The sequence below is a fragment of the Pteropus medius genome, unplaced genomic scaffold (genome assembly GCF_902729225.1).
Source record: "Pteropus medius unplaced genomic scaffold, Ma_sr-lr_union100, whole genome shotgun sequence".
In the NCBI taxonomy this organism is placed as follows: domain Eukaryota; kingdom Metazoa; phylum Chordata; class Mammalia; order Chiroptera; family Pteropodidae; genus Pteropus; species Pteropus medius.
Window position 1 is genome coordinate 6,455,235 of NW_024344241.1, and position 25,493 is coordinate 6,480,727.

Sequence of the window (25,493 nt, forward strand, 5' to 3'; positions counted from 1 at the left end):
CGCACATTGACAGTTAAACAGCAGGATGAGGGGCAACCGAAGTGCAGAGGATGTGGCCTTTAGCATGAAGGAAAGAGGACGATGGGGACTACTCCTGACCATCTTATGTGGTGGTGACGATGGAGTAAGAGAAAGTATATGTAAAGGGTCTGGCCTCAGTAAATGAATATTGCTATCATTAGTCCTGCCTGAATAGTTCTGGCAATTATATTTCTTTCTGTAAAAATTGACACAAATTATTTGTTCATCCTTGACTTCACAGAAATCTAGTAAATACAAACTAAATAATATAAAAGAGGAAGTGAAAAATGGGGGATGTGTTTCTTGTGCTTAAATGCAAGATGCTGGGATTCACATGTTTAACTTAGAATGATTTGAAGATTCTGGAATTCTTAATTCATTTGCTACTTCCAATAAGAAGTCTCCCTGTCTATGGGTCTTTCTACCTTAAAGTAATTTAGATAGTATTACTAGTAAAACAAAGATATCCAGTGGACGTTAAAATTTTTGTGCTCCTAAAGCTGAGGCAAAACTTGCCCCTTCTCCATTATCTTTCCTCTGTAATTGAGACCTCTGACCATTGTGATATTTAAACATGGGCCTATGCTGCCCTCTAGTGACAATTTAGAGAAGCAGAAAAGTGTACAAAATCAGCATTTGTGGGGAGGAAAATGAAGCTATCACCTTAAAACTAAGCATGTAAATGATCCCATTCTCTAAAGTGAGATTGCAAAAAGAAAACGCAAAACGGCATACCAAATTCTGCCAAATTATTTCTAATCTTACTGAATAAGTAAGATTGATAGAAAACCAAATAGAAGATTGCTTTCATGGAAAAAATATATAAAGATATTTTGGACATTATATACGCATATGTATATATATTTATATATATGTAGGCACGTTTCTAATGATCCATCTAATCCTACCAAAAATCAAATATATTTCATTTCATGTGACATGATGTATTAACATATCAATATGAGAGTTTATTTGGCATGATGGAGAATTTTGTCCGGCGCTGAGCACTGCTCCTTTAACTGTGGATCCATGCTCACTCTTCCTTGTGAGTCTGTGCACTCTGCCTTCCTGCATATTAACCCCTGTGTGGTCTTTACATGTACCAACCAGGGTAAGTCTCACTGCTTGTCAGTGGCATCCACACTTAGTAACAAGGTCAGGTAGAAATCTGGAAGGTTTCAGAAAAAATGATGTCTTATTGGTATCAAAGGCCCAGTGAAACACATCCATTATCCTTGGTATCTGATATTTCCTTGCAACATCCTGTGGCTTCCTGAAGTGGCCAGAACTATCAAAAATACAAGTGGCTATTTTAGGTGTTCATATTATCCATTTTACAGATGGAGTCAACCACACTGCTCTTTCTAGTGGTCATTTATATTTAACCTGTCCCATTCATTCAGGTGAGCTGACCTTCCTACCTAGGAAGCCAGTATATTTACTAAGCATAAACTATATGTGCCAGTTGATGTTCTAGGAAATAATCCTTGACCTTGAAGGGTTCATAGACTAATGAGGATGGTAGACATATGAACAAATACTAACAGAAAGGTACAGAGTGTCTTTAAAAGGTTGTCCAGGACCCTGTACCTCGGAAGGGGGTTAGTATCTGGGAGACATTCCCCCAAAACTTGATGTTTCTCATTTGTGTCCCCTTGATGGTCCAGTAACACAACAATGTGACTATTATAGCACCTTCAGTCTCTCCTTTGGTGAAAAGCTTTTTAATACATAGTACCAATGACATATCACAGCCTGGGTGACAGGTGGCTGTCTCTTTTCTCCTTTGTGGCTAAGGCTAGGGAATTCTGTCACTCACTGAGTGTATTAGTTATCGATTGCTGTGTAACAAATTACCCCAAAACTTAGTGGCTTCAGACAACACATAGCTATTGTCTTACAGTTTCTATGGGCAGGAGTCCACATGGCCTAGCTGGACCCTGAGCTTCAGGGTCTCCCACAGGCTGTAATCAACTGGGTTAAGACTAGCCTCCAACCTTATTCAATAATCGGTGGGTGTTTAGTCCATTTGGGCTGCAATGACAGAACACCACAGACTGGCTGTCATAAACAACCAAAAGTTATTTCTCACAGTTCCGGAGACGGGGAAGTCCAAGGGCGAGGTGTCAGCAGGTTTGGTATCTGGTGGAGGACCGCTTCCTGGTTCATAGCTGGCAGTTTTCTTGCTGCATTTTTACATGGTGCAGGGTCCCTTTTATGAGGGCACTAATTCTATTCATTGGGGCTCTACCCTTATAACCTGATCACCTCCCAAAGGCCACACCCCTAATACCATCACACTAATTCAACATATGAATTTGGGGGGACACAAAAATTCAGACTATAACAGAAGGATTCAGTTCCTCACCAGCAGTTGGACTGAGGGCCTTAGTTCCTTGCTGGCTGTTGACTGGAGGCCAGTGTAGTTCCTTGCCATGTGGACCTCAACGACATAGCAGCTTGCTTCATCAAAGCCAGCAAGAAAATCTGCTACAAGTGACAGTCTTATAACCTAATCATGAAGGGACATCTCATTATATTTGCTGTGTTTTATTAGTAAAAAGTGACTTACTAGGTCCAGCTCACATTCAAAGTACAAGAGTGTGAGTACCGGGTGGTGAGAATAATTGGGGCCACCTTAGAAATCTGACTACCATGCTGAGTAGATACTCAGATGCTGGCCAGCTCTCAGCCAGTGTGTGGGTAGAGGCTAGGAAAAACAAACTGAGTCAGACCTGGTTCCTGCCCTTGAAAACCTCAAGTCTATTAGAGACACACACAGATATGCAAACACAAGTGAGCCTGGACTATAACTCAAGTGTGCTGAGGGAATAGTGGGAGCACCAGAGGGAGGGAGGGAAGGGCAGAGTGGGGCTGAGAGCACTTTGCAGCCAGCATATGCAGCCTGTACTAGGATGCTGCCTGGGACTAGAGATTCCAGGGAGGGGATGGAGCAGGAAGTGGTCCAGAAGGGAGGTGCTTGCAGACAAGAATAGCAAGGAGAAGTGAGGCTTCATTCCAGATGACACAGCCCATGCAGAGGTCTCTGGGAGAGAGGGTGGTGGGTGTGTAGCAGCTTCAGGAGGCATTGTGCGCAGGGCTTGGGTGAGAGGGCCAAGAGGGAGGAGGAGGAAGGACCAAAGTTGTTCCAGGACTCTCTCCCAAACTTTGGGTCCCCACGTTATCCCAGGAGGCTTTGGGCCCATGAGGCTTTGGGCTCCTCCTCTCTTGAGCCTCTCAGTTCTTGAATTTGCTCAGCTCGGATCCTGTCATCAGGCTCCTCTCCAGCCCTCACAGACAGCATCATCTCTGAACCAGTCCACTGTTTGCCACTGTCATCCCTTCACCTCCCGCTCACTTATTTAATAGTAATGCAGCAAGAAAGGAGTTAGACATGCATCACTATTTCTGCTTTGTGGAACCAACAAAGAAGGGGAAGAGGGCTTAGATAACTGGATGGACAACAGCAGCAAAGCTGTACTCAGCACTTTCTGTCCCCAGCGTCAGTTACACTAGCTGCCCCGTCCTGGCTGACGTACTCTCTTCACACCCATTTCACATATCCTCACTGAGGCTTACGGAGGTGAAATTGGTCGATGGTGGAGCCAGAATTGACGCAGGCTGACTGGCTCCAGAACCTGTTCTCTTAACTGTCGCACCTCCCGCCTGTGTAGCAAGAAGAGTCTCTGTTGCAGCTCGCTCTGACCTGTCCTGTGTAGATGGGTTTGCTCAAGGCTGGGGCGGCCCTCACTGCTGAATACTCCAGTCCTGGCAGTCATCTAACTGAGCGAACGCTAGTGAAGCCTTTGTGCTGGGAACTGTGCCAGGCATGGGGATCGCAGGTGAAAAGCCACATCTCCCTCTCGACAAGCACATGAGGAAACCGGATAGAACCGGACAGGAAACACCCAGGGAGCTTAGCAGATCCAGCGTGAGAGATCCTCACAGGAGTGAAGGAGAGAGTGCAGGGGGAGGGGGCGGACCCGAAAGGCAGGTGAGAAGATGAGAGGAAGAGGGGGACCCCTCAGGAACTGTGTGTTATCTGATGGGCCCAACTGGAAGCCATCAGGGCTGGTCACTGGTTGGACAGGAAGGTGACAAGGAAAGAGAAGTTAGGGATTCCCAGGCTCTGGCTTTGTCCCCAGGGCAGTGTGCCTGGTGAGATGTCCCTGTCCCAACCATGCCCTGGGCCTTAGCCTTCAGGGAACCAAAGGAGGAGGGGAACCGTTTCCCACCTGTCCTCACTCAGAATCACTGAGCACAAAGTGAGGAAACCCTCCCCACTGTGCCTGAGGTGACACCCTCTGCAAACAAACAAGGCCACTCCTAACTTAAAAAGTCTTTTTTTTTTTTTTTTTTTTTTTAATGAAACATGCCAAAACAGGGCGGGGAGACCACATAGTCCCACCCATGCACACACACTGTCGTTCTTATGTTTTGTTCTTTGAGAAAAAATGTTTGCAAGGCTGTGTTCCAGCCTGTCTTCACCACCCACCCTGCCTGAGTGCCCCTCATCCCTATCACCCTCATATCACCCTATCGATCCAGGACTGGTCGGCCAGAGGGCCTGTTGTAACAGGACAGCAGGTAGCAAAGGCAGGGGACTCTCTCCCAACACTGATGACAGTACAGCCTCAGAGAAGGCCCTGGAGAGGGGAACCTGCTGCTCAGTCCCACAGTGGGCAAAGCAGAGCAGAAGCCCCCACCCGAGCAGCAGCGGTGACAGGGAAAGGGAAGCCTGGCCAGTCTCTGAGTTCACAGGAAAAAAAGATGAGGCCTGAGTGGCTACCCTGGGCTAGAAGTTTGGGGGATTTACATCAACAGGAATCTCCAGCCCCTACAGCTGGAACAGTTCTGGGGTTTTCTTAACAGCCTCATTGAGGTATAATTTACACATCATAAAATTCATCCATTTTTAGTTTACAATTCAGTGACGTTCAGTGCAGTCACCACCAAAGTCCAGTTGTAGAACATTTCCTGCTCCTCAGAAGTTCCCCCCACAGCCTCTGCAGCCTCTGTTCCCAATCCCAGTGCCAGGCAACCACTAATCTGCTTTCTGTCTCTGTAGATTCGCCGCCTTTGGACATTTCATATAAATGGAATCATACAATCACTTAGCAAAATATTTCCAAAATTCACCCATGTTTCTTATCGCTAAATACTCTTCCACTGTATCTGATGTGCCATATTTGTTTCTCTAGTTGGAGAAACAAATGGACATTTGAATCCTATCTAATGTTTGGCTGTTATGAATAATGCTACAATGAGCATTCATTCACTGATAAGTTTTTGTAAGGACATATGTTGTTGTATGTTTCATAGGAGTGGAATTGCTGAATCATAAAAAGTTTATACTCAACTTTTTAAAGAAACTGCCAAGCTTTTCCATAGTAGCTATACCATTTTTCTTTCCTACCAGCAATGTAAGAGGGTTCTAGTTTCTCTACATCCTCGCCAACACTTGTTATTGTGTCTTTTTGAAATAGCATCTCATTGTGGTTGTGATATGCATTTATCTAATGACTAATAATGTTGTACATCTTCTTATGTGTTTATTGGATATTTTATAGTCTGTATAGTTTTCCTGGAGAAATGTCTATTCAAATCTTTGGCCCATTTTAATTGGGTTCTCTTACCAAGAGCTCCTTGTATATTCTGGATACAATATATAAAAGGCATATCCTTTATCAGATATGCCTTGTGAACATTTTCTCCCAGGATATGGCCTGTCTTTTCATTTTCTTATGAGTGTCTTTTGGAGGGCAGAACTCTTAAATTTTGATAAAGTCCAATTGATCTTTTTTTTTTCTCTCTTTTGGATCCTGCTTTTGATGTCATATACGAAATCTTTTTCCTAACCTGAGGTCACAAAGATTTTTTCCTTGTTTTTACTTCTAGAACTGTTATAGTCTTAGCACTTACATCTAGGTCTATGATCCATTTGTAGTTCATTTTTGTACATGATGTGAAGTAAAGGTCCAACTTTATTCTTTTGCACATGGATATCTAATTGTTCTAATACCACTTGTTAAGAAGACTACTATCCTTTCGTCATTGAATTTGCCTTTGTTGAAAATCAGTTGAACATAAATGTAAGGGTTTATTTCTGAATTATCAATTCCCTTGATGTATCGCTACACCAATACCGCACTGTCTTAATTACTATAGCTTTATAGTTAGTTTTGAGATTGGAAAAGTCAGTCCTCAAATGTTGTTATCTTTCAAAATTGTTTCAGCTATGCTGAGTCTTTTGTATTTCCATATAAATCTTGAGATCAGCTTATCATTTTCTGCAAAAAAAAAAAAAAAAATCATCTCTGAATTTGATAGGGATTGTGTTAAATCTATAGATCAATTCAGGAAGAATTGCCATCTTAACAAGTTTGAGTCTTCCAATCCAGGAATATGGAATGTCTTCCATCTGTTTATCTTTTTTAATTTTCTCTTGACATTTTGTACCTTTCAGCATAGAGGTCTTGCATTTCTTTTGTTATTTATTTCTGAATATTTTATTCTTCTGATGTTATTATGAGTACAGTTTTCTTAATTTCATCTTCAGCTTATTTGTTGCTAGCGTGTAGACATACAGTCGACTTTTATCTGTTGATCTTGTATCTTGTGTCCTTGTAGAGCAGTATTTTTGTGTGTCAGAGGCACCTATGGTGTCAACCAAGAGAGTCACAGGCTCTTTGGGAGCTGGAAGCTCACATCCCTGTCTCCTACACACTGCAGGGGCCTCCCCTTCAGCCCCTCGGAGCACATCCAGGAGAAAGGTCAATTCACTAAAGGGTGGTGCCTAACTACTGAGCAGCTCCATTTGAAAGTTATTTAAACCATCTGATATCCGCATCCCTGTACCTTCTGCCCACTGGCATGGATCTGCTCTCTGAGGCAAGGCAAACGACTATACTTCCACTTCCTTGAGACAAGGCCCCTTCACCTGGCCCCTTCATCGTGGCCCCAGAGCTGAGACCAGGCAGCCCTGCTGGCCTGTGTAGTGACGGCACAGTGAGACCATTAACTCCTGTCACCTGAACACCATGGTTCCCTTTACTGCAACCTAGCACTGCACTGCGTTTGGTGTCCACATATTACCTTCTCCCCAATAATATACGTTTGTGTCATATTAGATGGTAGAGTTATAACAGTTTTTTTAGATGTCGTATAACTACTATTTCCTTGGGAACTTCTGGTAGGTTCCCGCATAGGGCAGAGGAGTGGAGGTAAATCGTTCAAGTCCTAGGCTCGCATTTAGTTCTCTGTGAGCCAAGTGCTGCAGTGAATGTCTCTGTCAGTACATTTGGTTTCTGGCACATTTCCCAGAGATAGGACAGCTTCCACTGGTGGCGTGCAGAATGATTTTAGGAAATACTTAAGACACGGCAATAAACAACTCACAGTGAGAAAATTACTGTCTTTTTTTAAGTATCTTCCAATCTCTCTGATATGGCAAGGAGAAAGTCTATTAGTTTGCTATGTCTTTAATATCTTCTTTAACTCCTGGTAATCCTTTCCCCGCACCCCTACCCCTTTTCTAAATGAAGAGCAAGCCTTGGGAAAATAGCATAATTTAATAGTATTTGGTTTTTCATTGTATGTTTATTATTCATGGCAACTGATACTGGTTTTCCATTTACAGTGATATTAAAAAGTTGTCTTTCAAAATAAATTAAAAAGTTGACGAGGAAAAATATTACCCAAACTAGAGGTGGTGTGTAGATATGGCCCAGGTGAAGGTGGTTTAGGATGTCCCACGTGTGGGACGCACTGCTGGGGGGCCAAGGGCCTCAGTCCCCACCGGAGTCGGACATCTCCGTCTGTCATGAACTTGCCCCAGTCAAGCCATGTCCACACTCTGGGAGTCACTGTGGCCCTCTGTGCCAGGGTCTGACCATGGACACTAAACCTGTGTGCCTGTGCCCTCCTGCAGGTGCGGCGGGCTGGGACTGGTGCTGGCCAGCGCGGGCTTCGGCATGCTGACAGCACCCATCATCGAGCTGCACAACCAGAAAGGCTACTTCCTGCACCATATCATCTTCGCCTGCTGCACGCTCATCTGCATCATCTGCATCCTCCTACTGCCTGAGAGCCGGAACCAGAACCTGCCCGAGAACATCTCCAATGGGGAGCACTACACGCGGCAGCCGCTCCTGCCGCACAAGAAGGGGGAGCAGCCCCTCCTGCTCACCAACGCCGAGCTCAAGGACTACTCGGGCCTCCACGAAGCAGCGGCTACCTCCGCTGCAGGGGACGGGCTGCCTGACAACGCCACGGCCAATGGCATGAAGTCCTGTAGCTCTGGGCATGGCCTGCCCTGAAGGGGGCACCGTGGGCTCCCAGGTTCAGCGGCTGTTTGGGCACAGGTTTACAGACAGGGACCTGCAAGTGGCTGGGGCAGGAAAACCCAACTCTCATGCCACCGAATCGTGAGACTTTCAGCTGGTATGGGGAAATTCTGTCTTTCCAAAAACTCTTAAGGATCAAGTGTTCGAGGAAGCAAACTCTTTGGAAATAACCCTTCAAAACCTTCCTTTCTGCCATTAAATGTTTCTATTTATTTTGGTGATTTTTACGAGAAGCACTTTATTCCCTTTCCTCTCACTAATCTTGAATTGGAACCACCTCCTGCGGAAGAGGGACCCAGTCGCCCGAGGAAGATGCTGTAAGTAACCAGCGCAGCAGCCAGTCTCCTCCCTGCAGGTCAGCCACCGTTCTCGCCCGCAGCCCCTCAGAGCAGCCAGATGTCACCTCTGCCGGCCTGAGCTGCCCCAAGGCTGCCTACCTATGTACAAAGAGAGGCCCAACAGATCATAGAGCAGTTCCATGACTGCAGTTTAGACAGAGTGAAATGAAATGTAAATGATAGGTTTTTGCTAGAGAGTCTGTGTATGGTTTGTAAAGGTTTTTTTTTCTATTTGTAAGGTCAGAGCTTCTGTTCCATGTGTTGGGGGAAAGCAGCTCACAAATATCATTAAAACCAACTTAGTCTTTCCTATGAGATAATCCTTTTCTACTTGATGCTGGAAGCTTTTTGGGGAAAAGCTTAAAACATTTCACCACAAATCTTAAATAATTAGTAGTAATGTCACCACAGTTTTCTGACACCGGTTTGCCTAGTTAAGATCACAACTAGCAAATGTGTTGAAGTCTGAGACATGTTAGCATTATTAATACTCCTTCCTAAATTTAGCTCCAGCAGAAAAGTTCCCTCTTCCACAGTCAGCTTTTTGCCAGCACTACTTGAAAACCATGGCTACTTTCTGGACTAAAACCAATAGGAAAAGAACTGAAATAGACTAAGGCAAACCCACAGGAGGGAGGGGTGCTCTCCCGAATATGGCCCGTCACCCACATCTTGAGCACACACCACGTAGAAATCACCAGCTTGGATGACTGTCAGCTCTCACTGACTTCACACTGAGAGACTGCAAAGCCTGTGGGAGACAGTCCCCCTCATGCCTGCCTTTGCCTGCTTCCTGCTTCCTGTCACTTCCGTCAGCAAAGAGGTGGGGCTTAAGGCAAGAAATGGGATTCTCACAGGTTAGTTCAGCTAACCTCTAGCCTCTTAAAAGCATCAAGACCAATTGAGAGAAAGCAATGAAAACCCCAATATGCAAGGGTTTTCATTGTGTTCTTCATTTTGTTCCAGACAGTGAAGCCTTCCTCTTGCCTTTCCACGTCAGGTTTTCTCCACCTGTCTGAGGAATGTTTCAAAGGAAACTTAGCCTCCTGAAAGACACTCAGGGGGCCACTAAGAAACAAGCTTCATTGGCACAGGTAGGCACCACCTTGAAGCAACATAGGTACCTGATATTTTGAACAACCTGGGTTCTTTCTAGAATTGTTCACCTCTCCACTTTGTGACATGTGTCTTTGCGATGGCTGTGTTCTTCCAGAGAAATCGTAGCCTCAGGTCTGTGTGAAGCCATTAGGTGACCTCTGATTGACAGTAGAACTCAAAGGGCCTAAAAAGAGGTTGATTAAACTTCCCTTTCTCCCCGTCCAGCTTTTCACCTGGTCTTACTGTCTCCACCCACCACTCTCCTCCAAATCTGGTAGACATCAATAGGAGCCTACTGACTTGATAAAAAACATTTTGAGGTGAACAAACTTGCAGGCATGTGTGAGTCCAGTGAGTAAACCATACTTTGTCTCATCAACGAGACCTGGCGTCTCCAGCCTTGTCCAAGGGCCAGCTGCCTAGAAAGGAAGGCCATCTGGCCAATCTCCTCAGCTCCACCTGCTCCAAGCCCAGTTCATCTTTGCCTTCCCTCATCTTTTTAAGTCACTTTGGTTCCATATTTTGATGTTAATCAACATTAACCTTACTTTAAAAAGGCCTTTACAAATGTGCAGCCTTCGCGTGCCAAATACCTTTTGCCTTTTTTAGAGTACTTGGTACAAAGCCACCTGGCAGCAAGACCCATTAAATCCAGGACATGACATATGCAGCAGCCAAGTCACTGGGCAGTTGAGGAAGGTGGGAAGGAGCCAGTGAGGTCCCGGGCCCGCACCTCGCCAGGTGTATGTCTGTATCCATCATCCATCAAGCACTAGGACACCTTGCGGTCCCTTTACTGTACTGCAGAAGGACTTGTGAGTATTCTCTCACTGGTCACAGAGATCTTTAAGAAACGGATTGAAGCTGTAGAGTGCTGCTCGTAATCTCTGGGGAAGTGAAGGCAAGGCACAGCACTTACAAACTCCTGTTCCAGGGTCTCTGATCTCCATTTTAAATGACAAAAACACTGGTCCAATGGAGGCAGTCAGCACTGTCAACTTCAGCAATAGGACTAACTCATGGATGACTAGAAAAGAAGCTAACCATGAGGACTGGGCTCTCGGGTCCAAGGTCTAGCAGATGCACGTGAGGCTGACTTGCCAACAATCGGTAGGTGATCTCTCTTGGCAAAGAGGTCCCTCAGCTCCTCTCTTCCAGCAGCCTCAGGATTAGGCTGAGCTCCTGTTCTGTTGCTGGTTCAGCTTAAGGATATATGAAGCTCTTGAGGAACACCTTTATGAAATGTAGCCAAAGCAGAAAAGCTTCCCTGTGGGCTGAGCCCCATAAAATCCCACAACAAGTCGGCAAGGCAGCCGGGGCCCACCTGAGCCTGATACACGTTACGTCCTGCCTTGCTCTGTGTGGGAGGGAGCTGCGGCCACCAGCTCCCTAGCACCCGTTGATCGTGCTTGGACTCCTCAGTCCTGTTTCCTTCGTGGTCAGTAAGGAAACACTTCTCAGGCACCTGCGATTTCAAGTCCACCCTCCCTACCACCTCCACTCCCACTGCCCGGAGAAACATCCCGAGGTATGTGCTGCAGCTACTCTCCTCCACCAGCTACTCCTGCATCCTGCTATCCTATCAGGGAGCTGTGATCCCCTTTCAAAAGTTATACACAAATGTGAACACCTGAGACAGGGCTGAATAGCTAGCTCTTCATTTTGTTCTTTTCCAGAAGTCAGTAATAACTCTTATCAAATACCCTAAATACTAGTACCCAGGACATATAGGAAAAAGTTTTAAATGTTTTGTTTTCTAAGAGAGTATAACCACAACTAGAGGAAGGGGCTGGTAAGTTGTTCTGGTCACAGAACAGAAAACAAAAATAAACCTCGTAAAGGAAGTGTTGCACTCAAACATTACCACTTCCTAGAGCCAAACAAGAAATGACTGAAGTGCCATTAAATGAATTGTGTGACCATGGCATCACCCAGCCTCTAGGTGGCGCACGGGCACACGCACGTGCAGGGGAAGGCCCACACTTCAACCCTTTCTTTTAAAGGACACCTCACTTTAATGTATTGGGTTTTGGAAAAGCAGCACAGTGTGTTATGTCTAGTGGGAATAGTTCCCTCCTTCTTGTCCTTTCTGCAACCCCAACATTTGAGGTTTCTAGTAAGAACCGTGTTACTGTACATGTCAACCGGGATCACTCTGGAGGTGCTCATTCATAGCACAAGCCTAAATAGATTCTGAACTGTCGTTCAAAGCTAAATGTCTGCATGATGTCACATCTGTTGTACCTTTGGGGAAAATTTGTATGTAAATGTACAGAAATAAAAATGTATCCCCATTAACAGATTTCCTCTAGAATGTCTTCCCTACCTCATCTGATAGTATCCAATGGAGGGCATTTCATGACCATTGACTACAAGTAATAAAAACTTTATTCAGATCTTGCTGCGTCCCTACTTTAGCGCCTCTGTAAGCCAAGTCTTCTCTCAGCCTGGGAACAGTGGGTGGCCTCTCATCTGCTTGCAGAGTCCTAGTCTTAAAGGCAGGCATTGGGGCAGCAGAGACAGGATTAAACATAACTTTATTTAGTGCCCCTCTCAGACCACCTGTGGGGGCCATCAGTAAATTTAAGAGTTCTTTTCTCTTGCATATTGATGTCCTGCTAATCTGTGGCCTGCAAGTTCTTAGGTCAAAAAATGATTATCTTACACTGTGATTCTGTTAGGAAAGACTGATAACCCAAAACGCTCTTCTTTAATGTAGTATTTTTTTAACAAGAAAACAATGTTTCTTTAATAAAGTATTTATACCAAACTCTTCTCTCCATAGGCCTGATTTTGTGTTACTTACTCTTCCTAGAGAGGTGCCCACTGTGCTTCTAAGCTACGATGCTGATGGCTGAGGCCTCAGAGGTTAGCATAGGAAGTCTGCTAAGGAGGGAAGCATCTTAAACTCCAGACCTACTCCTTTGACGTGCCATATGTCCTGGCCAAAGTGTCACCGCCTCTGGCTGCTTACCAGTGCCTTAATGCGAGCCTTTTGCCATTGCATGAAACATGTTACAGAACCCTAAACTATCTTCTAGTTACAAGAGGGATCCAGACACTTACAGATTAGAAAGTTCTTTACAGTGGTCCTCAACCCTGCCTGTGCTGAGAAGCACCTGGGAGCTTTTAAAGCCAACCAAATCTGGGCCCCAGGCCATCTGAGTCTCTGGGGAAGGGTCACGCATAGGTAATCTGTAAAACCTCCCTAGAGATTCGAATGTGAAGCCAGGGTTCAAAGCCACTGACCCGTGAAATATTGGCTTTTGGAAAAAGGTGTCAAAAAAATGTGCAGCATGTGGTACTAGAAAGATTGGAATCCACTTCGAGCGGCAAGCAGAAAAAGGCTAAGGCTTAAGGATGACCAAAGCAAATACTTGAGACCGGGGCGGGGGGAAGGAAAGACAATAACAGAAAGAGCAAGCATTTGAATACACAAAAATGAAGTAGGTAAAACAAAAATTGACTTCTTTTTTTTTGCGTTTTTTTTAATCCCAAAATTGACATCTTAATTGCCATGGCACTTATAGTTTGCCAAGTTTTTCTGTGTATTTAATCCTAACAATAACCCAGCAGAGTGGAGATTATTCCCCTTTTATAGGTGAGGAAACAGGGCCCAGAGAGGTTAGAGACCACCAAAACCACAAATCTAGTGAGCGTGAAGAACGGGGCTCAAACCCAGGCCCAAAAGAACACAGCAAGAGGAGACTTGCCAGGGAAGGACTTGGCTAGAACGGGAAGGAAAGGAGATAACCTGAAGCATATTTTATAAGACTTACTACGTTAATTCTAATTAGAAATGGACATAACAGAGTCATGACTAATTTAACCCTTTAATCTAATTAGCCTCCTTCAATCCTAACAAAATCTCATTTTAACCCCTTTTCTCTATTACTGAGCAGTCACAAGGAAACTACTACCCATTTTGCTTTTCTCCTTCCCCAGCTTGATCAATTATAGCCTTTTGGCCCATACTCTGGTGAGGGGAAGAAGGAAAATTAATAAGATTAGCTCTTTAAAACAAAATATAAACACATTACCCTGGTGACAAACAGTGAAATTCAATCCATTTATTTAAATGTATATTGTACATAAGTTACAAATCCTCACTTCTGCCACTCAGCTAGAACTTTTCAGGAAAAGCCTCCATTTCTTCCTTGATCCTGTTTTCTACAAGTAATGCGAAGTTACTGTCTGTGTTTTGAAGGTTATAGCTGACAAACACCTGCTTGTTGGTCTTCCTGGCTAAAAAGAAAACACATTGACACAGGCATGACTGAAATACTTGGAGGTTCTATGTGCCTCAGACCTACTTTACAGCTGAGAAATGCTTGGAAAAAGAATGGAGTTTTAGGGAGAAAAGAAAGTTCTAATTTTTATGACTCTTCACAGGTAGCTGCTGCAAATGCAAACTAAAGTCATTTAGATCCTTTCCTAGTCTCTAAAACAGTGGTTCTTAAAGTGTGGCCCTCATATCAGCAGCATGAGATGCAGATTCTCAGGCCCGCTCCCCCCTCGACCTTCCCTCCTAGGCTCACTGAATCAGAGAGGCTGGGGTTGGGGCCAGTGAGTTATGCCCACGAGCCCTGTAGGGGATCTAAATACTAAAGTTTAAGAACCACTGCCCTACATAAATGGTTGGTTTGTTTTACTTTGCAAAAACACCAATAATATTAAAGTATTTAAGATAAAATATTCAAGTTCTCTTTCAGTACCACCCTCTCTATCAATTCTGCCCTGCTCCCAGAGATAATCCTACACTTCTACATTTCTGTGCCTGTACATACACACAAATGTCTAATTTTCAATTTGATGTTGAATATATGTTTTAGCCCTTTTCTACAGAACCAGTAATAGTTGAGGTATACTGCTCCAACTATAGAAATCAAGCAAAATCACATGCCCACAATCTGAAAGACAAGACAAATATCCTGAAGTTGAGCAGTAAGCCTAAAACAGTCAAATACTGCTGGGGCCTCTGCCTTCGGCCTCACCCCACACACAGGGCAGGTGCAAACTCCTCCCCACAGAAGCACGCACCCTACCCTCCCACCCCACAGACTTCAGATGACCAAGACAGCCTCAGCATCAAAGGCAAAAAGGTGCTGAGGTGAGGAGAGGTGAAGCTGGGGCCTGTCAAGTCACATCCACTCAGCCTGTGCCCTCATTCAGTGGCAGAAAATTCCCTGTCCCCAAGGTGGGATACTCTGATTCCAACTGCTCTACTTGCTAAGACAGGGTCTTACAGGGAGCAAAACTATCTGCCTGTATCGTCTGCCTAGCAGACCAGCTCTGCCCTCCAGAGCCACACAGAATGAGGGGGGCCCCATCCACGCTACAGCCCTCCAATACCTCCAAGGTTACTCTGAACCCTTTAGATCATTTATTTTCCAACTTCCTTTCATCTTCCATGCACGATACTGTTTTGGGACATCACTCTCTTCTCATTACCCCTCTAGACAACTGATGATGGTTAATGCATTTTCAACTAATATGCATAATAATAATAATAATAATAATAATGTATTTTAAACGGCACAAGGCTGCACTGGACAGCCCGTTTGTAATCTCAGCATTACCAGCCTTTGGTGATGCCAGCAGTCACACCACACCACTAACTTTTCAAGTTTATTCCATGTGCCTGTCCTTGTTGGACAGTGGCTGAAAGCTGCCAGTTTTTGCTCAATCAGGCAGGATAAAACCCTTCATTAATATTTGACTTTAATAAGTTGCTAAGGATATTTATTATTTTTTATCTATATTTCAATTGATTTAGATTATAAATTGATGTAAACCATATGAGGGGAAAAGTTAATTTTAAAAAGCCCCAACATTTGCACAAACCTCAAAAACAAAACAAAAAGAATCCTAGTTTTTTGCATACAAACTACTAGGCCTCCATCCAAAGACACCCTAAAGCCCATCTTACTTTATTGGCACTAACAGACTCTGTCATCCACACTGTGGCCACCCACCCAGTTTTCTGTTTCTAGACCTATGAACACTCCCATGTCTTCATCGGACCAGGCAGGGCACACAGTGGTCCATTTGATATAGAGGTGTTACCCCTCAAACATTGGTAATACACGGTGAAGTACGAGGAAGCAATCATGTCTTCAACTTACTTTCATGTGGTTCAGAAAAAAACAATGTGAACCTAAAGAGAGGATGACAAGAACTAGGAATCTGGGTGAAGGCTAAGTAGGAGTTCTTTGTACCTTTTTTTTGCAACTTTTCTGTAAATTTAAAATTACTTTCTAGTAAGAAGTTACCAAAATAACTTCCTAGTCAGGTTTCTCTAACTTCAGGCTAAAAAAAAAGTACTGTGGATGTTCCTAAAATGCTGCTGCCACCGCATTTTGGTCTCTGCCCTACTCACACACAGAACGCAGTGTGGCAAGTCTAGTATGACCTACCCTCAACCTGTCCACACTGCCTAGGCTCCACCTGAACTGTGTGGCTATCTTGTTTACATAGGTACATTCCACTTATGATGGATCCAGTGGATAGACTGTCAACACAACTAAAATGGGCCTCATTCACTGTACATCACCAGCACCAGGACACGGGGGCTCTAGAACTGAACTGTCTGGGAACATTGGTGACAACAAAGACTGAAGAGGAGACAGAGGCTGCCCTACTGTTCAAGGTCCCTGGGTACCCTCTAATGACCTGCTGATCGTGCACACTGGCCAAGGGCAGAACACATGTTGTCCTTACCTGAACTATCTGGGTATTTAAAAGAAGTATGTGTTTGCAGTGCGGGAGAGGATGGAGCCTTCAACCTCATGTTCTTGCTTAACACTGACTCTATGCCTCCCTCTGGCCAGGCCAATCTCCCTTCTGAACTCTGAATGATGTCACAGGAAATAAAGGACAACCCTCTTACACTGCTGGTACTCTGCTCCACAGGCCCCACTGAGGCCCAGGAGCATTGTGGACATCATTCACACTCTCCACCCATAAGGAGGTAATGTGCTTAGAGAAGGGAGCCAAATCACCTGTCACTCATTGGCTTGGATGACAGCCAAGGTACAACGTGGGAGTCTCCTGAGAACACACTATCCCTAAGACAATGTTCGTACCATGTAGGCATGGAGATACTCTCCTTAAAGAAGACCCAGTATACAAAGGTCTGCGCTTATGCTATAGTGATGAGTTCATCTATCTTTCAGTATAAAGATTCTTTTTTCTAAAGTGACTTGCCTCATGGTTCCATGCAATAGTCAGGACCACCGTGGGTACATACCTAAGCGCTGGGCAAGGCCAGTGGAGGTCGTGTCAGAAGTGTCTCCGAGGAGGGAGGTGGACACAGGGATGGAGTCCTAAAAGGAAAACAGAACACAATGCTGCTTCTCCATCAGCCAATCTTCTGTGACTTCTGATTCTTCATGAGGGTGGTAGGAGCAGGTTCTGGGGAGTTAGACACATTAACCAAGAGAAAGAAGGTCTGGCATCTGTGTCAACAGCCAGGTAGGTTGACCCTCTAACGCATATGAGATCATATAGATGGGAGAGATGAAGAGAAGTCACCTGAAGCTGGCATCATAATGCTATCACTGAGCTCTAGGACTTACTTCATATAAAGGGCTTGTTTTAGTGTTGGAAACTCCAAAGTATGCTGACAGGCAGTATTACGACTAACATTGAAACCAGTAGGATCATTAAGGCCACAGCAAGAAGAAAGCCATCAGAGTCCGGGTGCCAAGTGCCTCCAGGTCCCTCACCCCATGTTAGCCAGCAGGTGGAGAAGGCAGGAGCCTAATCTCATCTGGACCTGTAAGAGAACACACAGCTCCATTCCCCTAAGGATGTCTGGGCTCTTCAGGGTCAAGAAGGGCCCTGTGACTTTGCAAATGGGCACCAGCCATCAGCATCCAAATAATGAAATAAAAACTTTTGAATACGCTTGGCCAATCTTCATTTCAGATAAGCAATAAAACTAAAGATAAACAAATGTGGCCCTTCTGAAATCTAGAGGTAATCTTACTTCCAATTACTTTGGAAAGAACTCCCCTTACCATTTAAAAGGCTTAGCTTAAAAGAAAAAAAAAAATAATAAACCCACTAACTTATAATATTGCCAAAATTACTTTTATCCTGAGCACAAATCAGAGACTGCTCCTTATCTAAAGGTTCAAAGTCACTTCAATATGAGACAGAATTTGTTCAGTTCTATAAAAGACTATCAGAAAACACAGGATAACAATGAAAGCATTTACTACATGCTTTTTTTTCTTGAAAAAGATACAAAAATATGATCTTAGTGAATTTTCTATTTACAGATTTCAAGTTCAACATTTAACTATTAACAGTATAGTTAAACCTCCTGAAAATAGAAAATATATCTTAACTGGGCAGCTTTTTCTGACCAAAAACAAAACTAAAAACCCGATATTCTTACTTTTAATACTTCATTATTTCTGAAATCATATTATGCCAAGCTGGTCTCCAGGCAGACAAATGTCTAGCTGGTTTTACCATGGCTGGAGCACTACTTTCCACTTATGCAGGTAGGCCAGATGCACCCTAGATTATCTGAGCACACAGGATCCCATGGGCCCTCTTCCCAGGTCCCAGGCCAGCTTTCTTCATGTTAGTGGGACCCTGCGTCATCCTTGTTCTACAGCCTTTCTTGGCATCACAATCAGACCTGCCTGATGCAAGGCAAGCCAGCTAGAAGAGCAACAGAATTATGTGATTTTGTTCTATATGGTCCAGTCTTACATGCTAGGGTTTAGGCGGTAGGGAGGAAGGGGGAGACCTCACAGACCCTTTTGTGCCATCCTCCACTCATGGGTCAGTAAACTTTTTCTAAGAATGGCCAAATAATAAACAGTAAAGTTTTTATGGACCACCAGGTCCAATAGCAACTGCTCAATTCTGCCATCAAAGTGCAAAAGCTGTGACAGACACTACTGAATGGATGGGTATAGCTGTGTCCTGATACACCTTATCATAAAAGTAGACGTGGGCCAGCCCACAGGCCACAGTCTGTCCCCTGCCTAAGCTATGGCCTGTACCTCTTTTCTCCAGCTGACTGGTCTCAGCCCCTGGAGGGCAGTGTCCAAGCACACAATGTGGTCAGTCAGTAGGAATGGTTCTTTTCCTTTTCCTGCCCCAGTCTTGATGTAGGGTGACTTTCCAGTTGACACAATACACCATACTGAGATCTATGATTACCAAGTGGTCAGACCACCAAAGCAGTCCACAAGTAGAGCCTTGAAACTGATTCAAGGAAATGATGCCTGGTCGTACCACAGCCGTACACACTGTTAATGACTACAGCCTAAGGATTAGGAAAGAAAGAAGGTGAAGAGACTCCAGGGTGCCATGACCTACAAACAAACAGCCCTGCCCATCACCCCTCTGCTCTTCTAGGCCCTCCTCCTCGCCTCCAATGAAAAAAGACCTGGAACTGCCACCTTCCCAAAGACTCACCTGCTGCTACCCACCAGAAGAGAAACAAAACACACACAGGAAAAGAACAGAAAGAAGGAAAAGGGCACACAAGAAGAAGGGACACCGGAAGGGAAGAGAGATACTATGTGAGGACATCCAGAAGTCTTACTCAGAGGCTGTCTCCTTCCCAAAGCTTTGCTCAGGTCCTGCCTGATGGCTCGATCCTCTGATTTCTTACTATCCCTGGAGCCCCTCAGGGATCACAATCCTGACTGGCTGAGGTTACTAGTAGAACTCCTTATGGGGAGTTCCCTGAGAGTGCCTCACTCATTCATTCAACGGGGATTTAATGAACAGCTTGTCAGGCACTAGGGATACAAAAACTCATAAAACAAACAAACCTTACCACCACAACAGACACCAACAAAAAACTGCAGAGGGAGCAACAGCTGGGGGCATGCCAATGTGCTAAAGCCACCAAGTGAGGGAGGTGGGTGGGAGCAGGACGCTCTCTCAGGTAACAGGGCCTGGAGGATCACTGTGAAATCTCTGGACTATGCTCTGAGTTTCTCTCATGAAAGCTCTGTAGCAGAGGAATGACAACATCTAACTGCAGTCCGCTGCCCCACACAGAACTGGCTATAAGGCACTGTTGTGGGTTGAACTGTATCCTCCAAAAAAATATGTCCAGGTCCTAACCCTAGTACCTGTGAAAGTGACTTTATTTGTAAATAGGGTCTTTGCACATATATTTAAGATATAACTTAAGATGAGGTCATACTGGAGTAGGGTAGACCCTTAATCTTTTATGACTGGTGTCTTTATAAGAAGACACAGATAAACAGAGACACACAGAGAAGAAGGCCATGTGTCATTGGAAGTAGAGATTGGAGTGACGAAGCTGTAAGCCAAAGAACACCAAAGATTGCCAACAACACCATAAGGTAGGAGAGAGGCATGAGATGATTCCTCCCTCAGAGCATCCAGCATAAACCAGTGCTGCCAAAACCTTAATTTCAGACTCTGGCCTCCAGAACTGTGAAAATAAATTTCTGTTGTTTGAAGCCACCCAGTTTGTGATACTTTGTTACAGTAGCTCTAAGAAAGTAATACTGGAAGCAAATGAGGGAATTAACCAAGGAGGAGAAATGCTGCAGGCCTGTTCTTTTTTATATTCCACACAAGTGAAATCATGGGATATTTTTCTCTGTCAGATCTATTTGACTTAACATAGACAAGTGTGTTCTGACTGACAGCAGTGCTCACAGATTCACTGACATTCCACATGTGGAGTGTGGGAGAGGGAAATCAAGAATGACTCCGAGGTTCCGGTGGAGTTACCATTAACAGAGATGGGCGGGTTGAGGAGCAGGTTTGAAGGAAGAGGTCAAGAGTTTGGTCTTGAACGTGTCTAGTATGAGATGTCTACTAGACTTCTAAGTGGAGACACAGGAGTCTGAAGTTCAAGAAAGAGGTCTGAACTGGAAACATAGATAAATGTCGTTGTGGTCAATACAGAGATATGACAACTAAGAGGTGGATGCCATCACCCAAGGCGCGAGCGTAAACGGGCAGCAAGAGGTCCCACGATGAAGCCCTTGGACGCGCCAACTAGAGATGGAGAGAGGAGCCAGCAGAGGTGCAGGAATGGAGGGAGGGGCCCTTCTGGAGTTCCACGTGCTGGCCTGACCGCACAGTTACCCTCGGGGCGGTGCAGGTCCAAACCGACCCTCAGCCCGTTCCCTAAGATATCACAGGAATTTTTCTAGAGAGCCCCAAGGGCCCCAAGTCCCCCAAAAACCTGGTGCCCACGCCGGCGCCTTGAGGTCACCGCCAGCGCCCAGACTCCTCGCTCACTTTCCGGACCAGTCACCCCCACCCTCCACCGGCCCGGCGGCCTCGGGACCGCCCCCTCTCCTCCCGCACCCCTAGACCCTCTCTCCCCTTTCCTCCGTCCCCGCTCGCCCCAGCCCCGGCAGGCACTCACGTAGCGGCTGCACATGGCCACGGCGAGGTTGCGCAGGTGCGGTGTCGCTCCCACCCACAGGAAGAGCGAGTCTGTCAGCCGCATGACGTGGAAGTGAACCAGCTGCTCCCACAGTCTCGCGCTGAAGTTGTGCAGGGAGACGTCCCCGCCCGCAGTGGCCCACTGCCCCTCCATGCCGCCGGCGGGCGCCGGGCCACAAGCGCCGCGACCCGCGTCGGGTGTGCTGTCGCGGGTCCCGCTAGACACAAGCAGGCGAGCGCCGAGCTGCCGAGCGCGCCTTCGCTTTCGGTCCCGGGAGTGGGTGGAGCTTAGGGTGGGAGTGGGCGGGGCCCTGAGGACGGGGCCGGACAACTCCCCCTGTCGGTGCAGGCAAAGCCCTGGCGGCAAAGTCCTGCCGGCTACTCGCGGCTCTTCAGTACGTCGTTGGACCGGCAGCAAAACTCGCTCTCGTCACCAGCAGGGGCAGCGCCGGCGTTCGCCTTGACCTCAGGAGCCCACTGATGCCCCGCAGAACTCGCCCTCACTTGTTCTCTTCTTCTCCACGCCAATTAGTGCAGACTAATAGCACCGATGTGCTGGAGCTAGCCGCATAGTCTTCCCAGGTTGTGACACTTCGCCCTGCGAAGACAATCCCGTTTTAATTATGTAGTTTAATAATTTAAGCACCCCGAAAACAGCCACCTCCCATCATACTGTCTTGGGTTTGGTTTACCAAAATCCTCCACTTCCTGGCAGCTTTTTAACTCGGATGCCCTGAATGTAGCTAGCCTTCAGAATGGCAACAATATTGGGGAAAGGCCTCTAAAAAGAAAAATTACGTGGACTGAGTTGGTGGGAGTTTAGATTCAGACCTACCCCTCCCACCTCCTCAAGCTACAGTCACGTACAAGCGTGGGCCTTGAAATACTCTTTTAACCTACCTGGGACTCAGTTTGCTCATCTACAAAATAGATATAAGAATAGGTACCTCTCAGAGAAGTAGAAAGAATTATGAGCGAATACATGGGAAGCACAGTGAATGGTGGCCATTATCATCCTTGTTGAGAGACCTTTAATTTTAGTCACTTTGAGACACTACAGAGTTGAAATAAAGAATCCTTCAGTGTGTTAAGAGAGAATGTTTGCAAACAGGGCCCAATTTGTCAGATTCTGTTACAACTAACTGTTGGATTTTAAGTCAGAACTATCATAGTTCTGCTTTTTAAATCTCTAATAGGTCTAAGTTGACTAAATTAAAATTTTAAAGGGTATTTTTATGGGTTTGTTCTATTTGCTAATTATTAATGATTCAATAATATGGTTAATTTTTAGGTCAATTTTTAAACAGCTTTATTAAGGTGTAATTAACATACAATAACTGCACATATTTAAAGTATATAAATCGAAGTTTTGACACATATATATAACCCATGAAACCATGGCTGCAATCAAGATAGTGAACATGTCCACCACTACTAAATAGTTCCCCAAGCCCCTTTGTAATCCTTCCTGCCTTCCCTCCCACCACCCCCACCCCCCACCACAACCACTGGTCTGCACTTTTTCATTACAGATTAGTTTGCATTCTCTAGAGTTTTACATAAATGGAATCATACAGTATGTATAATTTTTGCGTCTGTCTTTCACTCATAATTATTTTGAGATCCATCTGGGTTGTGTATATAAATGATTCATTCTTTTTTATGGTTGAGCAGTATTCTATTGTATGGTTATACCACTATTTGTTTATCCATTCACATGTTGATGTTCATTTGAGCTATGTGCCATTTGGGGATATTACAATAAAGCTACTGTGAATGTATGTGTACAAGTTAGTCTCTATATGGACATATGCTTTCATTTCTTGTAGATAATACCTAGGAGTAGAATGGTTGTATCATATGGTGGTTATTTGTGTAACTTTTCAAGAACTTGACAAACTGTTTCCCACAGTGATTTGCATTTTCTTAAGTTCTAATGAACCTCAATTCATATTTCACATCACGCATAAAAATAAACTCAAATGGTTCATGCACCTAAACATAAAACATCAGACTATAAAACTTTTAGAAGAAATAAGAGAAAACCTTTGTGACCTTTAGTTAGACAAAGATTTCACAGATAAAACACCAAAAGCATGATCTATTAAAGAACAAATTGATAAATTGAACTAATGGTGCAGATGATCTCACCCATATCTCAACTCTAATATCCTCTAATGCTTTGTATCTCTAGAAAACAAATACAATTTTTAAAATGGAGAGCTTGTTTCTAAAGAATCTTAACTCTCTAGGGAAATTAAATAGTTAACACCCTATTGCCTCACTTTCCTTCCCCACATCCACCCAGTACAGGTTGAAGTGTGTTCCTCTCTGCTCCTACATCTGGGCTCTGAGCACCGCTAGGAAAATCACATGACCCCAGCAGGTACGGGTCACAACCAATCATGCCCCCCAACATCAGCTGCCCCTTAAACACTGCCCTGCAGTTTCTCCTTTTCCTTGAGAACTGTTCTCTTCAAGCCCTCACCCTGCCCAAGTTCAGCAAAAGACTCTGCTTCTGGCTCTGCAAAGAAAATAGAGGTTATCAGGTTTAATTTCCCCAATTCTTTGTCCCTCTATTTAAACCTTCATCTTCATCTAATCCCATTCTTATCTCCTTCTACTCCTCATTACAGTGAGAGATACCCCTACTCTTTTCAAAGTTTAATCTAGCCACCTGTGCTCTGACACTATCCTTCACATCCTCAGGAACCTCACTCTATCAATTGTGGTGGATTCTGAGATGTGCCTCCTATATCCCCTTCAAGAAAGAACTTGTCCCAGCTGCTGGAAATACTGTTAGCAGAAAACTTTCTGCTGTGGCCTCTTTCAGAGTCTGCATACGCTTCCCAGGGAAGCCCATATCCAATGACTGATGGAGGTAGAATAAAAGCCAGGCCATTTTAGCCAAATGTGGGACAACTGTGATGGGCCATTTTCACTCCAGAGAGCCCATGGGGTCAGCTGAGTCTGACTACTACAAGTAGCATCCTCTTTACACCATCAGAAGAAATCAAGGATGTACTGGGATGGCAGAGTGCAGTCACCCCAATAAACTTGTATAGTTCCTTGATCAGTGTCTGAACCTGGAACCCAGTAACTGAAGAGGTGGCCAGGTTCCCTGCAGCACTATGGCAAGAATACACAGAGTGACCTCCCAGCCCTTCTTCAAAGGGCCCAATGGCCATTTACCCAGGTAACAGTATACTAGGAAAAAAGGAAGATACAAATATTTCGAAGGTCAGAGTTGGAATTGAGATCTGAAGACCTGAAGTGTCATCATGGTCTTCCTGCTAGCATGGAAATATACAAGAACCAGGCAACAAATGGAGTCTTGGTCAAGGGTCCATTGGGTCTGAAGACCCTTCTGAGGTCATTTGCCTGGTCCCTGAATGTATATTGAGATAGACATACTGGGAAGTTGGCACAATTCCCTCATCAAGTCCTTGACCTGTGAGGTAAGAGCAATCTTTGTAGAGAAAGCCAAGTAGAAGACTATGAAACTGCCCTTTCCCTGGCCAAGTAATATTGCATCCAGGGGAGGATGGTGAAACTTAGTGCCACCTTTGAGGATCCAAAGGATGCAGTGGTGGTGGTCCTCAACCTAGCTCTACTTCACCAGTTAAATCTTGGAAGATGGCAACACACCACCATAAACTCAACTGAGAAGCAGTCACAATTATAGCTGCAGTAGCAGATGTGGTATGTTTGCTAGAGCAGTATAATAGGGCCTCAGGTACATGGTGTGTGACCAAGGATTTGGGAAATGTATTGCTTTCTATTCCAATCAGAAAAGAGGAGCAGAAACAGTTTGCATTTACATGGGATGAACATCAATATTCATGTATAGTTTTGCCCAGGACTATATTAACTCTTCACTCTCCATCAGGATGTAGTCTTAAGAGATCTAGACTGTTTATACATTCTACAGAATATCACATTGGTGTATTATATCATTGCCACCTCGGTTTCATCAATGCCTTGTCTTCAGTTCACACCTATGGCCATATGGGGGATCCCATAGAAGTAGCTGAAGAATGAGGTAAAAGCCCGAGCTTGGTTTTAGGATGGGTTTATGCTGGGGTGCAAACTACAAATGGATAGCAACTGCACTACAGCCTCACTCTGGCAGTGTACCTGGTCATCCATTTTGTGTTGACAGAGCAGTAGACCAAGGTTAGAGTGCATACAGACCTATGGGCAGTGGGGAATGACCTGGTTGGGTTAGTCAGGGACCTGCAAAGAAAAGACTGGAAGATGAAAGATAAGTAAATTTGGAGAA

At 44.8% G+C, this 25,493-nt stretch overlaps 2 protein-coding genes across 3 annotated transcripts in view; one reads left to right on the top strand and one right to left on the bottom strand.

Moving 5' to 3' along the window:
• The window catches only part of SLC22A23 (solute carrier family 22 member 23), a 174,471-nt gene extending 161,899 nt beyond the window's left edge, over positions 1-12,572 (top strand). Inside the window, exon 11 of one of the 2 annotated variants that reach the window (XM_039869435.1) lies at positions 7,952-12,572. In XM_039869435.1, coding sequence (XP_039725369.1) covers positions 7,952-8,339 — 388 coding nt within the window. In that variant the 3' untranslated portion in view covers positions 8,340-12,572. The remainder of the gene's footprint in view (positions 1-7,951) is intronic. The other variant, XM_039869436.1, reaches the window with a different exon arrangement.
• Positions 12,573-13,857: 1,285 nt separating this feature from the next.
• On the bottom strand, positions 13,858-21,488 carry PSMG4 (proteasome assembly chaperone 4). The gene is made up of 3 exons (XM_039869444.1): positions 21,192-21,488; positions 17,052-17,127; positions 13,858-14,047 (listed from the first exon to the last, which is right to left on the bottom strand). The coding sequence occupies exons 1-3, from the start codon at positions 21,363-21,365 to the stop codon at positions 13,926-13,928; spliced, it is 372 nt and encodes a 123-aa protein (XP_039725378.1). The 5' UTR covers positions 21,366-21,488; the 3' UTR covers positions 13,858-13,925.
• Between the last annotated feature and the right edge of the window lie 4,005 nt (positions 21,489-25,493).

Bases quoted from the DNA above. Each gene is read 5' to 3' on its own strand.
- PSMG4 (XM_039869444.1), bottom strand. From the start codon at position 21,365: ATGGAGGGGCAGTGGGCCACTGCGGGCGGGGACGTCTCCCTGCACAAC. The intron at 17,128-21,191 runs GTGAGTGCCTGC...TTTTCCTTTTAG, and splicing joins TGGCCATGTGCAGCCGCTAC to GACTCCATCCCTGTGTCCAC. The intron at 14,048-17,051 runs GTATGTACCCAC...TTTTCTTTTTAG, and splicing joins TGGCCTTGCCCAGCGCTTAG to CCAGGAAGACCAACAAGCAG.